This window comes from Apteryx mantelli, chromosome 3 (genome assembly GCF_036417845.1).
Source record: "Apteryx mantelli isolate bAptMan1 chromosome 3, bAptMan1.hap1, whole genome shotgun sequence".
Classification (NCBI taxonomy): Eukaryota; Metazoa; Chordata; class Aves; order Apterygiformes; family Apterygidae; genus Apteryx; species Apteryx mantelli.
In genome coordinates this window covers 90339489-90355236 of record NC_089980.1, presented here as the reverse complement: position 1 = coordinate 90355236, position 15748 = coordinate 90339489, and the positions used below count along the sequence as shown (strand labels likewise).

The window sequence follows — 15748 nt, the reverse complement described above, 5'->3', positions numbered from 1 at the left end:
TAGCAAAAGGTTTAAAATCTTCCTTTTCTTCATTACATGTTATTTACATATTAACCTTAAAATTCACCCTGTTGAAAAATATATAGGTGTTCACAAATCACAGAAAGACACACTAGCAAGCAGTACAAGCAACATTTTGCATCAAACTAGAAAGAGAGTGTTTTTTACAGCAGTTGAGAACATGTCAGACTTAACAGCTTTGTTCTTCAAAATTCATCATCCAGATGTAGCAGTTGGAATACCTTGGAAAAGTAGGACAGCCAGCAGCATGTAAGGGTTTGGGAGGGCGGGGGGTTGTTTTTTTAATAGTAACATTTCTTCAAGAGAAAAGAAAATATATTAGTTAAGGTGGTAAAAATTACTCCTTTCTGAATGTCTTTACCTCCTACTTTTTAACAGTTAAGCACACAAACACCTAAACAGAGCTTTTTACCATCAGACAAAGAATTTCCAAACTTTCTAGTCTAACAGAGTTCTGCAAACTCTTTGTTTTTCCAATTTTGCAAAGTCTTTAAAGCCTTTAATGAGATCCCATTTAATGAGATCCCATTTAAGACCTTTGCAAAGGGTACAAACTGGGAACCACTGACTTAAAGGTTGAAATTTATTTTTGCAATTCTGTTTTGCAAAAGGACTATAATCTTTCACAGGTTTTCATATTAAAAAGACAACATTAATCAGCTGATATTGTATAAACTGATAGAAGTTCACAGAAAAAAAGCACTGCTAATTCAATACCTGTACACAGAGATCCAATGGAGTAATGCCATTTTTGTCTGGTAAATACTTGGCTCCTCTCATCAAAAGGATTTGTGCTGTGTCTCTCTGACCATGACTATTAAAAACCAGAGAAGAAAGAGAGTTAATACAGCACTTCATCCAAGAGTGATAAATCTGTTTCTACTTCATCCAACTAACAAAGCAAAATAAGGTAGGAGAAAACACAAATAGCTGCATGGTAGAAAAATAGGGATGAAAGATAACGCTGTTGATATTCCTTTACTACACTTCAAGGTCACTGCAGAAGCATACAGCAACACTGCCCAGATATGGCCCATTTATGAAACCAGAGTGGTCCTCACCATTCAGCAACAATCTTTGTCTAGTCTCATAAATCTGTATGAGCTGTACTTCTGGCACAAAAAGAGCTCCATGTAAATTTACACCCTAACTTACTTCACAGGGCAAGTTATCTTTACTACATGAGTTGTTTGCTCACTCTTCCCAGATTCTGACACAATCTTTGTGAAAAAAAGTCTAACTGCGTTTTAACTATCAGAAAGAGATTAATAAAAATATTTAATTGATAAAGTGTCAATCTTTTGCACAACAGATGTAGCAAAGAGTGATCTTTTAGAGTAATTGCTTTTTAAAAGCAGTAAATTTGAATGTTTTGCCTAGTCTTTAAATGTAAAGGGTGATGACTTTTACTATTCCATTCAGAGTCTACTTCACACTCTCACTGGTCTCTCTGTATGTTACATAAGACACTTATAAATAATGTTTGGTGTTATTTTATTGTAGCCAATGATGGCCTATTGGAATAGTTGATTGTGGCAGTCCTGACTCAAGGAAATGTATATTACATATTCCTTAACACTTAGAACATTATTTTCCAAAACACTTTTGAAGAAAATGAAAAATTAGGAACCAGTGAAGAGATGTTAACTTTATTAAGAACACCTTAAAGTCTAGTTGAGCACATGCCTTCACCGATATTTAGTGCATGTGTTAGCAAAATTAATATCGAGAAATCTAATGGGTGAAATGAAAGACTGGTACAAAAGACATACCAACTAATGCTACAGCTACAAGCTTTACAACTGTGTTTTAGATCATAAATTAGTTTGTGGTGTGCCCCTTACATAAACACAAATTCATATTTGCTGTACTGGAATACACAAAGTCCACCTATACTAACAGTTCTGGGAGAACAGAGGAAAAGGGACAATTAAAGCTGAGGGGCAAGAGGTATCTTCATCGGGCTCTCAACAGTTCCCAACTGTGCTCTCCTCTTCCATGTCCTTCCAGGTCAGGAAACCAGTAGATTAACCTAACATACTAGACTTTGCCCCAACAAACACTCAGAGTCAGCTACCAGAAGCTGGTAGGAGCTAAGACTAAAAGCCTTCTGAAGCACTCTTCATTGTAAACCTCCAGAGTAAGTGCACAGTATGTCCACTTAACACCCTGAAGAACAGGGGTTTCAAAGTCAGACTCTGAGCACTGGTACCCTTTCTCCAGCAAACACCAGCCACTGCTACCACACCCTTCCATCAGGGACCTGTGTAGCCTTTCTTCCTGGGTGGCATCAAGTGGTACCTCTGACAATAACAGTTGTTTACTTCCACTACACATCCTCTTCATTCCACCCTTCCAATTGCTCCAGCTGTTCATTGCTAAAAGAATACCAGTATTGTACCTGCAACGCATTCCTTTCTCACGAAAAGCTCTGAGCTGAAGCAAGTCACTTTCTTCTTCTAGAGCGGGTGCCAAGACCAGTCCCTACATTAAGCACCCAGGCATTCAATTAGCTAGCAGCCATTTATTCTCTACTTTCCCTCTCTTCAACTGCCAAGAGTCAGCACACATGAGCTCCACAGACCAGGGCTCCCACAACATAACCCTTGGCAGGCCACCAGGTCAGTCCATTTCTCCCTTTGTTTATATTAGTGTTTAATCATAGGTGAACTATTTAACCTGTAACCAAAGCACAGGGATTACAGAATTGTAAATGTTCTAACAAATAGCTGAAAGGCTCCAATTAAAACAAGACCTCATTAATCAAATGTGATTAGTTTTGAAATAAAACTAAACAATGAAGAAACCAGAACTGACCAGTGACAATATAATTTCAGGCCAACGTTACATCTTTAAGGCAGATACGTACATTTCATGTACACTATAATGACATAATGTACATTAAAGAATAGTCAAACTTACCCTATGAAAACTTTTGTTTTTATAAATTGATGAATGTAGCAATCATTAGCCTAACTACTCCTACTTTTCAACATACATACAGGGTCTTCCCACAAAAAAAAAAAAAACACCCACCCACCCACACAGTAATTTAGATGGTATCTTAAAAATGCCTGGCAGACTTGTATTTATGAATGGTCTGGGAAGGAAGAGGCAGGAAGGTTATCACTGCTTAACAATCTCTGAGAACTGTTTGCAAAGAATATTGACCCAGTACAAAAAGCTTGTCAAATTCTTATCTTAGCAATTCACTGATTTTAAATAGCCATAGAAAAAGAAAAATACTACTCAAAATAGCCTAGGTTGGTAGATCTCATTTTTTCAGAGAAAAGTTCAGTAGTCTGATTTATGACTCATGCTAGAACATGCACAGCTATGTATTTAACATGTCTGTTAGAAACAGGTATATCAGCCTGCGGTATTAAAGATAAGCATTTAGATAAAGCAACAAACTACATTCAAACATGAGGCAAGATTAAATACAAGTCAGCTTTTATGCTTCCTCGCTTTTGTGCTTTCTAATAATTCTGTTATTGCACCTGTGTATTCCCAAAATACTCAACTTCATCTTTTTACTCCATATTCAGAAGTTAGGAATACTATACCTGCAAGCGAAATAGAGCGGAGTTGCTCCTGACACATTGGGCCTGTTAATATCTGCACCGCTGTCTAGCAAACACTGCACTGTCTTTTTGGAACAGAAAAAAATGCCAGCATTAGGAAGACATCAACAGAAACATCTCTTGGCTTACAGTTATTTAGTACCATGCATCTCTAACTATACTCAAGGATTTAATTTCCAGTAATGAATCTCAAAAACAAAATTCCTAAACACTAGTTGGAGAATCATGGCTGTTATTGCTCATAAAGCTTTCTTACAGCTTCCCATTTTAATAATGATGCCTTTTATAGAACTTCGGCTAATCCCAAAGATGCCTGGAATTAGTTATTCCCATAGAAGTGTATGCAATCAATATCATTTACTAAGCCAAACAATAGAATTCTTCACATTTCTAAACATTATAGTGCGCATAAAACAAAACAAGAACAAATAAAAAAAACTAAAGCAATATCCAATTCTTAGCAACTCTAACATGCGATAATAAAGTTTAGAAACTTACTGTCTTGTGGCCATTTTGACAAGCTACGTGAAGCGCTGTCTGTCCCATTGCATCTTCAACATCTACATTACTGACGTGTTGTACAAGATCATGAAGCAATTCTGTTCGTCCATTGACAGCCAACCAATGAATCTAAGTACAAAACAATTATATGTGTTTCCTTTAGCAATGATATTAGCATTTCATAAATATGATTTTAAACCTGATTATACTATTGTCAACATTTTCACAAAGAAAAGCTTTGAATAAGATTATCATATCATGCTTAGATGTTTGGATCACATCTCTCAATTCTTAAGGGCACTGGACACACAGCAGTTTTCCTTAGTTACATGTAGGACAGAAGAGGCTTAAGAAGAGGCTTAAGAAACCAGAGTCTTCAAATTCTGCATTCGTTTTAAGAGCACCACTAGAATTAAAAGTACTTACTGCAGTCAAGCCTTCATTATTACAAATGTTGACATCTGCACTGTATTCCAACAGCTTGCTCATACATTTCTTCTGGCTGTAAAGAAAAGAATACACTAAATCCCAGTCATGCAAAATGATTTACAGAGACCAAATATCTTCTCAAGCTCCCCTCACTAATTCATCACATGCATAAACCAAAGCTGGCAGATTTACTTTATAAGGAGTACAGTACTGAGCACCTAAAAAAGAGAAACAGTCATCAGTAGCACTGGACACTCACAGTGCAAGTGTGGCATATGACATCAAGTGGGGAGAAATCATAATTGTGCAGCTGAATGGTTTTTGGAGAGTGTAGAAGTACTTAACTACTTAAGTAGTTTCAGTTGAGCATGAACTAAACCCTGAAGACAAGAAGCTAGAGTTCAAATAAGGGAAATCCATAAAGTTCATCATCATCAGTACACTCAGGTGAACATATCTTTAGTACACCACTACACCATTATTTAATAAGACGCTCATTGTAACGCTAAGTAAATCTTCAGCAACTACGACTGCCTTCATAAAAATAGAGGTGTTCTTCCTATTTCATATTTTGTTGGTCTGTTAATGTTCTCTAGTTCTGTAAATGCTTTACCCTTAAAGAGTTTGATCTTACTTTTTCTTCTCATACAGACCTTTCTCATACTTCTCTTCCACATAACTATCTCCTGTATGTGAATTTCTGCATTTGATCAGGTACCACTGGCTCTTTCTCCCTTCTCCTACAGATACTCTTTCCACATACCTAACAGCCACTAAATACCTCCTCCTCCTCCCTTGAAGTATTGGCCCTACTATAATTCAGTTACTGTACCATATACATGCTCTAAAATGAAAAAGACAATAGTATCATTAACAGCTGTGTGTTTCCACATACTATAGTTTGAGAAATAAGATCTTTAAAACTTTTTTTTTTTTTTAAATAAAGACTTGGTAGTTTTGCCAACTTTTACTGGAAAGAAATTTCACGTGTCACTTAAACAGATTTTCAGAAAACTCCATAATGATGGAAAGCAAAAAGCCATCACTAGCTTCAGAGCTGGAAACTGGTTTATTTTTAACACTGTGACACTTTACTTTCAAAATAAAAATTATCCAGTTGGAAGACACAGTTTATTCAAGCTAAAGCTGTCTTCTCACAAGAAGAGGAGAAAAGAAATTGTTTGATAAGCCAAAACAAGAAACTGGTATTTGTCTCAGAGAGCAACTAGAAAGCATAGTAAATGCATCTTAAATGTTCAAACGCCATTAAAAACACTTCCCATAGTAACTGCAGTATCACCTCCCCTGAAAAATGTTTTATTATTAAACATTTTCTTTTTTCAGACATGATCAGTTACACAATTAATCTATCACAAATAACATAAGAGCTGCTTCAACTGACAAGCTGCTCAACTTCAGACACTTTGTTCCTAGAGTTTAAACTCTGCTGCGAATTAATTTCAGTATGACCTAGGCTACTAAAGCTGAACTATGCCAAATTAAGCATATTTCTAACAGGAGATTTCCATTCCCATTCTATTATTTGTCAAAAGTAATAATCTCTCAAGTGACATTGTTTTTTTTAATTTTTTTAATTATGCATGCAACTAAAATCTTGAGAGAGACTGAATAGTTATACTTCCACCTCTTTCCTATTTAATTTCAATTCACAAAGTCCTCTCAGGAATAGCAATGCAAAGGCTTTCCAGAAGTAGCCCTATCGCAAGTGAGAAGTGGTAATCTAAATGCAAGAAACATGTACAGATAACAGTCCAAATCATGAATAAATTACAAAGGTAGAAACTAGATGATGGATGGCACAAATAGACCTGAGCAGTACAGATTAGTTTCATGCAAATTTTAAGTCATTAAATAATATTAAAACCTTTTAAAAAAAGAAACATACATCTAGTCCCAGAATCACCCCTTGCATTGCAGATAATGTTGAAGACCACCTTCCAACTGGAAAATATTGCAGCTATAAAGAACTGTGAGATAGATATCTATATGTATCGCTCTCTCTCTCTATATATATAGGTATATAGTGATGTTTTTTCTGCACTTTCAAGTCCAGTTCTTTTGTACTGGACTTGAAATAAAACTGGTCATCTGCAAAGGAATGGAATGCAATTTATGCAACATATCCTGTCATACACACTAACACCTCGCATGCATTGCCCTGACTTATGTAATATGTTTTTCTCCTACAAACTTGAAGATATCTCACAGGAGTCTTTAAAACTTTGAACAAAGAGACAACAATTACAAAAGAGAAACTAAAGCATTTTTACTGTAAAATTCTTCTATCAAACATGCTCTTTTAGACAATCAGCAACATAACTGAAGTTCATTATCAAATACAAAAAGGAGTTAGCTCACTGCTCCTCTTTTTTTTTTTTTTGCTCTCTTAATACTGTGGTATGCAAATTTTGTATTCCTCTCCCTGCAGAAAAAGTTTCCTTGGAAACATTTCTGAGTAACAATCTGAACAGCAAAAACACTTTCAGTTTCCTCTTCTAAATATTTTCTTACTTAATTAACCGGAAGGTAAATTCACACTTTGTCTGAAATAAGGATCATCGTGTTAGTCACGAAATCAAACATCCTCGACCATTCAGCTGCCGGTTAACAGAAAACACTAAAATGATTATATAACAATTGCCACTTCAGACGTACCTGTTCACATATAAAATTATTTTTTGAATATTTAAAATAAGAATCTCAACCTCCAAGTTCACTGTAAATGTGCCACTTTCCAAAAGTGAAAAACAAAGTGTTTTATTTAACTTATACAAAAATATTACAGAACATATCAACTCAAGTGCATGATGTACACTTTTTTTTTTTTTAAAAGAAAACCAAACAACTTTTTTCTTACCCATTTCTTGCTGCTAAATGAAGAGGTGTGCATCCCGAAATGTCCTGATAGTTTGGATTTGCTCCTTTTTTTAACAACAGGACAAGGCATTCAACTGATCCACAACTGAGAACAGATAAGGAAGGGAAAAACTATAATAAAAATATTTAAAAACCAAGTCTATTATTGATGTGCGTACAACAACAGTACTATGTACAGATCACATTCAACACAAAAGGATGTTAACATGAACTGTTTCTACACCCTCATATTTCAAGTTATATAAAGCTAAAGGAAAGACACTTAAATACAGTAGAAGCTACGACCCAGTTCTTACTAACAAACAGGTATTAGCCTTCTACGTGATTTTAGTGACTTCAAATCCCAACAAGGAATCTTTAAAACTGTTAACTGTTTAAACTGAAAACTGCTTAAAATGTGCTTTTCCCTTAACATTTTGTTTACAACCTCTCGCCCCCTTTATCCTTATTCTATTCACAGGATTGAAATATTCATTAAACAACAATTCTAGTACCATTTTTTGTTACATTTCAGTTTCTAGAAGTTGCATTTAAAAGCTTAAAGAACAGAAAAATGCTAAAACTCATACAACTACTTATTTTCTATTTGCTTTGAATCTGTATCTATCTTCTTATTACTTTTCATAATAGAACAGCTTTTCCAGATAACCAGTGTCACCTATAATACAGAAACTTTGCATTAGAGGTTTATCTTGCTCCTGAACTCTCCAGGAGAAGGAACTGATTACTATATAGTATTTTTTGTATTCGTCCTGACTGGCTTATCCATTATTAACAGTCTCATCAATGACAGAACTATTCCACACCAACCCCCCCAAAATAGATCCTAGCTGTACAACAAATAACTTGCAAAAACAGCACCTTAATGAGATACCCAATAGACAGCCAAGATATGAGAGAATCCACAAAAAGTAGAAACAGAAGATGTTTACGCAATCTCCCATGATCAATAGGATGACAACGTTTCAAAGAAGCTTTTCAGATACAAGTTAAAATTAGCTTATATTTCTTCTGCTAAGTAGATTTTATATAAGGCATATAACTCCAAGATGTAATGTTCAGGAAAAAGATATTCCTAAAATGGCCTGCTTAAAAAAAGCTGGAAGTTCTACCTTTAGTGTGCCCAAAAACCTGCTATTGCAGAAAGTATATACACCTTCAAAACACTCCTTCAATATTCTTTTACCAAAAGTTTAAATGCAAGAACATCCAAGATATTTAGAATAGGACTCGAATATAAAGCACTTATTCCTTAGTTTTAAGTCAGTATTCTGCAAAGCCATTTCAAAAACTATTTGGTTCATTTCTATTAAAAATGTTAATCAGATTGTTTCTTGGAAATGTAGATTTATCCCATAGAAGAGCTATACAGATATACACATATTCATCTGATTTCAGTTATCAAATGATAATAAGTCACTCTAGGTGACGAATTTGAAATTTCCAGTTAAGTCCTTTATCCAGGGTACAAAAAATTACTAGAAGCGAATGACAAAGTTTTCTTCAATTAAGTTATGAGTACACAAAGTAATTTGGGACAGTTGCTTCCTAATGAGTATCCAAACACTCCCCACAGAGAACAGCATGTCAAAATACATCCAAAAAAAAAAAAACAACCACAAAAAAACAAGCAGCACCTGCTGTGGCAGACAAGGCTTCTTTAAATCTAGAAAAGCATGGGTAAGTCAGCTATTAAGAACACATGTAGTGGCTACACTTCTCTCAGATCGAGCTTTCAAAGAAAGTATAAAAAAAAAAAATCCACCAAGACTTCCCCTCAGTAGAATTTGGAAAGCCATTTGATACCATGTGTACAATCTGTCCTCTCAATAGGGGTGAACAAACAAAATACAAAAAGAAGTGTAAAAATAAAAAGTAAACTGATACTACTGAGTTTTCCAGCTTACATTAGTGCCTTAGATTTGTGGTAATACTTTCATTGTTAACTTCTGGATTGGACTCAAACAAGTCTTACTTTGCTGCAATATGAAGCAAACTTCTCTTCACACGTCCAAATGCATAATTCACATCAAATTTTGAATTTGATAGCAGCTCTGAGACAGACCTTAAAACAGAGAAATATTTTTAATTAAAAAAAAAAAAGTTCATAATATCCAAAGTATATACTGTAACTTACAAGAAAGCACTCTGTTTCTTACTTCATCACCATTTCTTTTTCCTCCAGCTAACTTCTGAACAAGAGATCCAAAAGCTTTTAAAAATCTGCATATTAACAATACTTTAACTCTTCACTTCTTCCTTGTTTTTATAAGGACAAGCTGTGACACTGGGCAACTGTTTCAAATGTAAGCTAGTTAGAACTAGACCAGATGGCCTTTACTGATATGGAAACTTCTTTACAGATATGGAAAACAAGCATATCATTAGCATTGGTCTGAAAAACTGCAAATTCCTGTTTTCTTCCTTATCTCACCACAGGCATCCTATCCAGATATCCAGCAGCTTTCCTAAACATAGGCAAAGTTCAGAAGGAAGACTGATACATGAAATCATGATGATGATGTAGGAAAACACATGATATGATAACAGGATATGAAATTTAAATAGAATCCTTCAAACCTTAATGAATCATGACAGTAGTAAAGATAAAACATCTCTAAATAGGTCAGACTGCAAGTGAAGTGGTGATTTTAGCCTGCAGTAACGAGCTGATCACATAATTTGAAACCCTTGTACACTATCAGCAAGATATTATGTAGTAGAACATATGTTTATCCTGATTATATATGCAATTTACAATTTCATCAGGAGGTGCTACCTGCTTGCCTACAAAGCTCAATGGAAGGCAGCACCACTTAACTGGCACTACACAGCCCCCAGGTCCCAAGCAACCATTACTGGGGAAGAGAAACAGCTGCTCATCCAGGAAACTCCAGAAGTACCAATCTTATTGTCCAATTCTTATTCCATATATTTCTTAGCCAGCAACATGAGACTAAGAGCTTTTATATCATCAATAAACACACACTTGAAGCTACAATTCAGTTACAAAGCAATGCTTTTTTATCTCATCCTTGGCCAAATTTCTCCATGTGCATCAACAGAACATCTCCCAGTTCCAGTCTAAAGCATAAGAACAATAAATTTCTAATTCTGAACTCCAAAAGGCTACTCAGGTAAGAATACACGGGAATGCATGAATAGACTAGCTTCAGCTAGAAGATATCTCTGTGAACCTGCACAGCAATTCAGCAACGGAACTCCCAAAAGTGCTCTAGTAGCTGCAACTCTAACAAACATGCTGTTTCTTAGGGCCTTAAAAAAAAAACAGGAAACTTAAAAAAAAAAAAAAGCTCTCACCTGTGTTGGTCAGCCATAACCATTGGCATCAACGTATAGACAGCAGTTTCATTATCTGTGTAAAAATTAAATTATTCCATTATCCTAAAGTGATCTTTTATGTAAAATAAGTTAATCTAGCAACACTTAATCACCTTTTAAAGTGCCTATGGTTCAACAGATTATTATTATAGGTTTTAGGTACCTACAACTACATTATAAAGAAAAAGCCACCATTTTTCACATCCCAAGTTTGAAGGCAAGGAAAAAGGCCAGAACAGATAAAGGTGCAGATCAGTGGTGGAAACAGACTGGCATTCACCTAACACACTTTCTGTCAGTACTTCCACTGCATATACACTTGTACCACATGCCTGTTTCATCACTGATAGCCCTTCTGGAGTAAAACACTATTATTAAAAAAAAAAAAAAAAGAATTTGGCAAAACAGAAAAAATGCTTTAATATATAATAACTGTTAGGCAGTATTTTCTAGCTTGAAGCAAAGTACACCGTTGGGAGCACAGACTCTTTCAGCTTGATTTTCAACCTATGATTGCAGGGACTACACTTACTGGCAACCCAGGTAGAATATGGAAATACAGGACTGTTCCAATCAAACTTTAATTTGAACATTTTGTTCCTCATCTTAATTGATCCAACATTCCAAAGTTACAAAGCAGTCAGAACAGGAAGAATTAAAACAGACCCGAAGAGGTGTAACTTTTTATATTTTTAGGCACCATAGTGAACATGCACATAGTGAACTATTTATACTACCAAGATAAGGCAAGCTGACATTTATCAAATACTGAATAAATAATTCTTCAGAGTTATCAAATGAAGTCGGAGAAACACTTATCATCCTACAGCTATAAGATTCATTATTAGTCTTCTTTACTGCCCCAAAATTCTTTTACTGCTGCTACCCACTATTTGAAGCAGTCTGTCTGTAACTAACAAAAGAAAGAAGCAATGCTAATTTATTAGTACTTCTGAACACCAAAATGAGATAACTAATGATACTAATCATATTAACTCTGATTTATAAAAATCAATGTTGCTTATTCTGAACGCATGGTGGAAGAGATGTAAGCCTCTCAACACCAAATTAAGTTTCAAAGTTGCAGTGAGTCACTAACTGTCAGCAAGTTCAAAAGTTTGAACAGGCTATAGTTTACTCCTTATGACAGAGCTCTGTAAGCATCAGTCCATCCTTGACACATACCACTAGAATTTGATGCTTAGTTAAAAAAAAAAAAAAATAGAAAGAAGTTTTGGAAATAAAATTAAACTGATACTAAGTAAAGGTGTCACTTGTGGAAAAGACTCAATCATTTTTTTAAATGTATCCAGGATTAGTCCATAATATATGCAAATGAAAAAATTTCTTCTTGCTTGAGCTCTGTTCCACAGATCTCTTGGCAGGAAGAGAAAGGTCCCTAATTAAAACAAAAAACAGAACCCGAGAGCATCAATTAAATCTGAGCATGACGTTCTTGCATGCTCTCACAACCATGCTCTACTAAAGAATAGAGATAAGGAAAAAAAAAAAAAACACTAATAAAAAGTTTTAAATATATGAGCACACAACTCAAATGTTTAAGACTGATCTTAATTAAATTTAACTATTGTTCAAGTATAGTGATTTACAAAGAGATAATAGTTAAATTTGAAGACAGTCAGAACATAAAAGGTGCTTATGGTATATTTGCAACACTAAGCTCTTTGCTATTTTATTAACAGAGTCTACACTGTGGAGCATATGCAGAGTTTCCCAGAGTTTTTGTCTGTACAGAACTAATTAAAAGGGTTTGGGACTAAGGAGCTTCTGTGACTATTCTGGCAAAAATTATTTCCCTTCATAAACAAACTCCTACTGACTCAAAGTAAAACTACATGACACAAGGGAGAGAAGAAACATCATACGCCTAATGAACTTACAGAACTTATTTGTTATCTAACTTGTTTGCATTTCAAGTCATGAATGCCTAAGCAAAACAAAAAATAAACAAACAAACACAAAGACCTAAAATCTTACAACTTAGGTCTGCAAAGTCTAGTTTTCCTAGTACTGGGCCCTAACAGTAGAATCCAGAAGTTTTTGCTGAGTTCTTAAGCATCCAAAAACGCCTGCTGAAGGTTACTTCAGAAGAGTGATGAAAAAATAAATACTATTTCCTGTTGGCAAGACCAGCTCAGTGTATTCACTGGCCTGGACTTGGGGGTTCATGCGCACTTAAAAACCACTTAAAATCTATCATCCAGAATCCTCCCCTGACCAGATGCACATGCTGCTTTGTGTTATAACAGAAATTGTATTGATTTTGGCAGAGATCACAATATTAAGGAAGATGTGCCAAGAGCACCCATATAATACCCTAATGGCTACAACACATGCACAAGAAGTTAAGCATCTGGATTTAGCCCCTTCTTCAGCATACGGATGTGCAAACACACCTCTCCATTACCTGAGAGTACTATAACTCACGGATTAAGGACAGACAGCAGAAGTGAACTCTCCATCTTTCCAATTAAAGCTATTCAAATGTATGAAAAAAAAAAAAAAAACCACACATAATTCATGAGGCCAGACACAGCACACAAGAAGCCACCAAACTGCATGCCATACTAGAGTGGGGACAGTATTTTCTGAGCAGACCTTGCCAGTACACATCTGGAGTGCTAAGAATCAGGCATCTCACTAGATCTGTGAAGTAAATCCCTAGATCCCCAACCTAGCTTGGCATCAGTTGCTAATAAAGGGCAGCTTGAGACATATACTGAGGCAGGCCTGCATCAGCCTGGGGAAAAATCAGGGTCAAGAAAGATGACAATTAGTGAGTTAAGATGTATCCAATGAACAGATCCATCCACTGAACAGAGGCTTTCTTGGAATGTTATTTGGAATTTCAGTTTCTGAAGCCCTTATTTCAGTCTAGCTGTGATTTGTTTTATATAATTCGTAGAGAATAAGTAGCATTAACATGCACTCTACATTACAGTGCAAAAGAACTATTTGTTATGAAAGGTAGAGGGCTTGTACTTGTCTTACCACAAACATAATTACCTGAGAAGCATATGATAATAATGCACCAGATATAATGAAAATAGCTGAACTCAAATTCCAAATGAATTTGCCTAAACTAGTACTGGAGTAAATTTAAAACTACTCCGCCTGGCACAGGTTGTGTTAAGCATTACTCATATTAACATCATCAATTAGCTGAATTAGTGCTATTTTAACATTCCTATAACTTTGAGCTTATATTGAAAAGTATTAGGTCAGTTTTCACTCCTGTCATTCAAGGGCTTGTCAGAAACAGCCAAATCCACCTGAATTTTTTCTGTCATTTTGTGACATTTATGAGCAACTGCACTGGCATACACTGAAACTATTCACTAGTGACAATAAGGGTGCTGAAAGTCAGCTCTTCTTCAGCAACAGCTAGCAGTGGGGGAAAAGTCCAAACAGGGAAAGTACAAAGAAAACAGAATATTCTCCCTTTCCCTCCGACGCGGGAAATGAAAGTTGAGAGACGTACAGCCAAAGACTTGTCTGTATAAATAAATCCCTGAAGACAGCACATCACTCAGAAGAACAGAAACTTTTGCATTTCCAAAAACTTTTACAGGGGTAGTCTTCCCAATAGCTAGATCTAGATAAAATAATACACCATTTCTCATTAGAGCCTGAAGCTATATTTTTAAGTCCACCATGACCCTGGTAATGCTGCTAGCACCCATGACAAGTTTAGAGACAAAAAATTTAGGCTGTTACTGGTGACAGTGACTTACAATATCTTTTGAAACAAAATTCAGCATTAGACAAAGAGAAAAAAAACAAAAAAATCGTCATCAGTAGTGTGTGGTCTACAAAGCATCAAATTAAGGCTTTACAGCCAGATAAAAAGAAGACGGCCCAGTACCACAGACCACTAATCTCGGACCAGATGTGACACAGATGTAAACCGGGTCACTTTGCGCACAAAAGCGGCATGCAAAACCCCGCGCTGGAGTGTCCTCCTCCGATGAGACACCAGGCAAAGGAGGAGGAAGAAGAAGAAATCTTTGCTGTTGTTGTCATCATCATCTAAACAAACAAAAAAAAAAGTCCCTCGGAGCCGGAGAAGGAGCTGGTTTGCGTTCCCCTGAGTCACTTCTGGGGCGGCGGGGCTCAGGCGGCCGGCGGGCCCCGGCCGGGGTGACCCAACGGCCCCGCCCGCCCCGCGCAGCCCCGGCGGGCGCGGGCCTGGGCCCGGGCCCGCAGGCCGCGCCACCCCGCCGCGGCCGGAGGCGGCCGGCGACGAGACCCGGCTACCCTCGTCCTACCGTCCGGCAGCTCCACGGTGCGGGCGCGGCGCAGGGACCTCGTAAGCCGGTTGAGCTGCTCCATGGCTCTCTCCATCCTCGGGCCGCCCAGCTCGGAGCCGCACACCCGCCACCGCCGCCTCCCCCCCTCAGCCCATCGCGGCGGTGGCGGCGCGGAGCCTCCGCTGCCGGCCCCGGCCCCGCCGCCTCTGCGCATGCTCAGACTCCTGGCAGGACCGCAGCGCGCATGCGCGCGGGCGAAGGGGGGGGGGGGGCGCGAGGGCGCTCGCTGTCCTCGTAGCGGCGTCGCGGGGCGGTTGTGTGGCAGAGTCGCCTTAGGGGCATCGGGGCGGGCTGTCCCGGTGACCGACTACGCTTTATTCCCGTTTCAAGCCTTCAGGGAGCAGTGTGGGGTCGCTGTGCCTCGGGGGGCCGTGCCCGCGCCTCCGACCGGCCGCGGCGGCGGCTGGGGAGGGAGGCGCGAGGCGGGGCCGCCCAGCGGCCGGCGCTGCCCCTTTCCCGGGGGGAGAGGGCCGCCGGAGTTGTCAGAGCTGCTTACGGGCGTGGCCGGGGAGCGTGCCTGGGGGAAAAAGACAAAGGGTGGAAATGGAATAAAAATTACAAAAACCTGTAGAATACTAATATTTCAACATCTGCTTTTTACACTTTTTGTAAAAGCTTCTTGCCCTTTGAATTCCTCTCTGT

At 37.6% G+C, this 15748-nt stretch overlaps 1 protein-coding gene across 6 annotated transcripts in view; it reads right to left on the bottom strand.

Annotated features, from left to right (window-relative positions):
* HACE1 (HECT domain and ankyrin repeat containing E3 ubiquitin protein ligase 1) overlaps nt 1–15239 on the bottom strand; it is an 82711-nt gene extending 67472 nt beyond the window's left edge. For 5 of the 6 annotated variants that reach the window (XR_010883794.1, XR_010883793.1, XM_067293924.1 and 2 more), the window contains exons 1-8: nt 15065–15239; nt 10755–10809; nt 9409–9498; nt 7414–7518; nt 4533–4608; nt 4104–4235; nt 3588–3670; nt 739–835 (exon numbers count right to left, since the gene is read on the bottom strand). Coding sequence is in view for 4 of the 6 variants with exons in the window: in XM_067293924.1 (XP_067150025.1) it covers nt 739–835; nt 3588–3670; nt 4104–4235; nt 4533–4608; nt 7414–7518; nt 9409–9498; nt 10755–10809; nt 15065–15140 (714 nt within the window). In the remaining 2 variants the exon portion in view is untranslated. Of the gene's footprint in view, nt 1–738; nt 836–3587; nt 3671–4103; nt 4236–4532; nt 4609–7413; nt 7519–9408; nt 9499–10754; nt 10810–14530; nt 14616–15064 lie in introns of those variants that run through there. The other variant, XM_013948960.2, reaches the window with a different exon arrangement.
* Between the last annotated feature and the right edge of the window lie 509 nt (nt 15240–15748).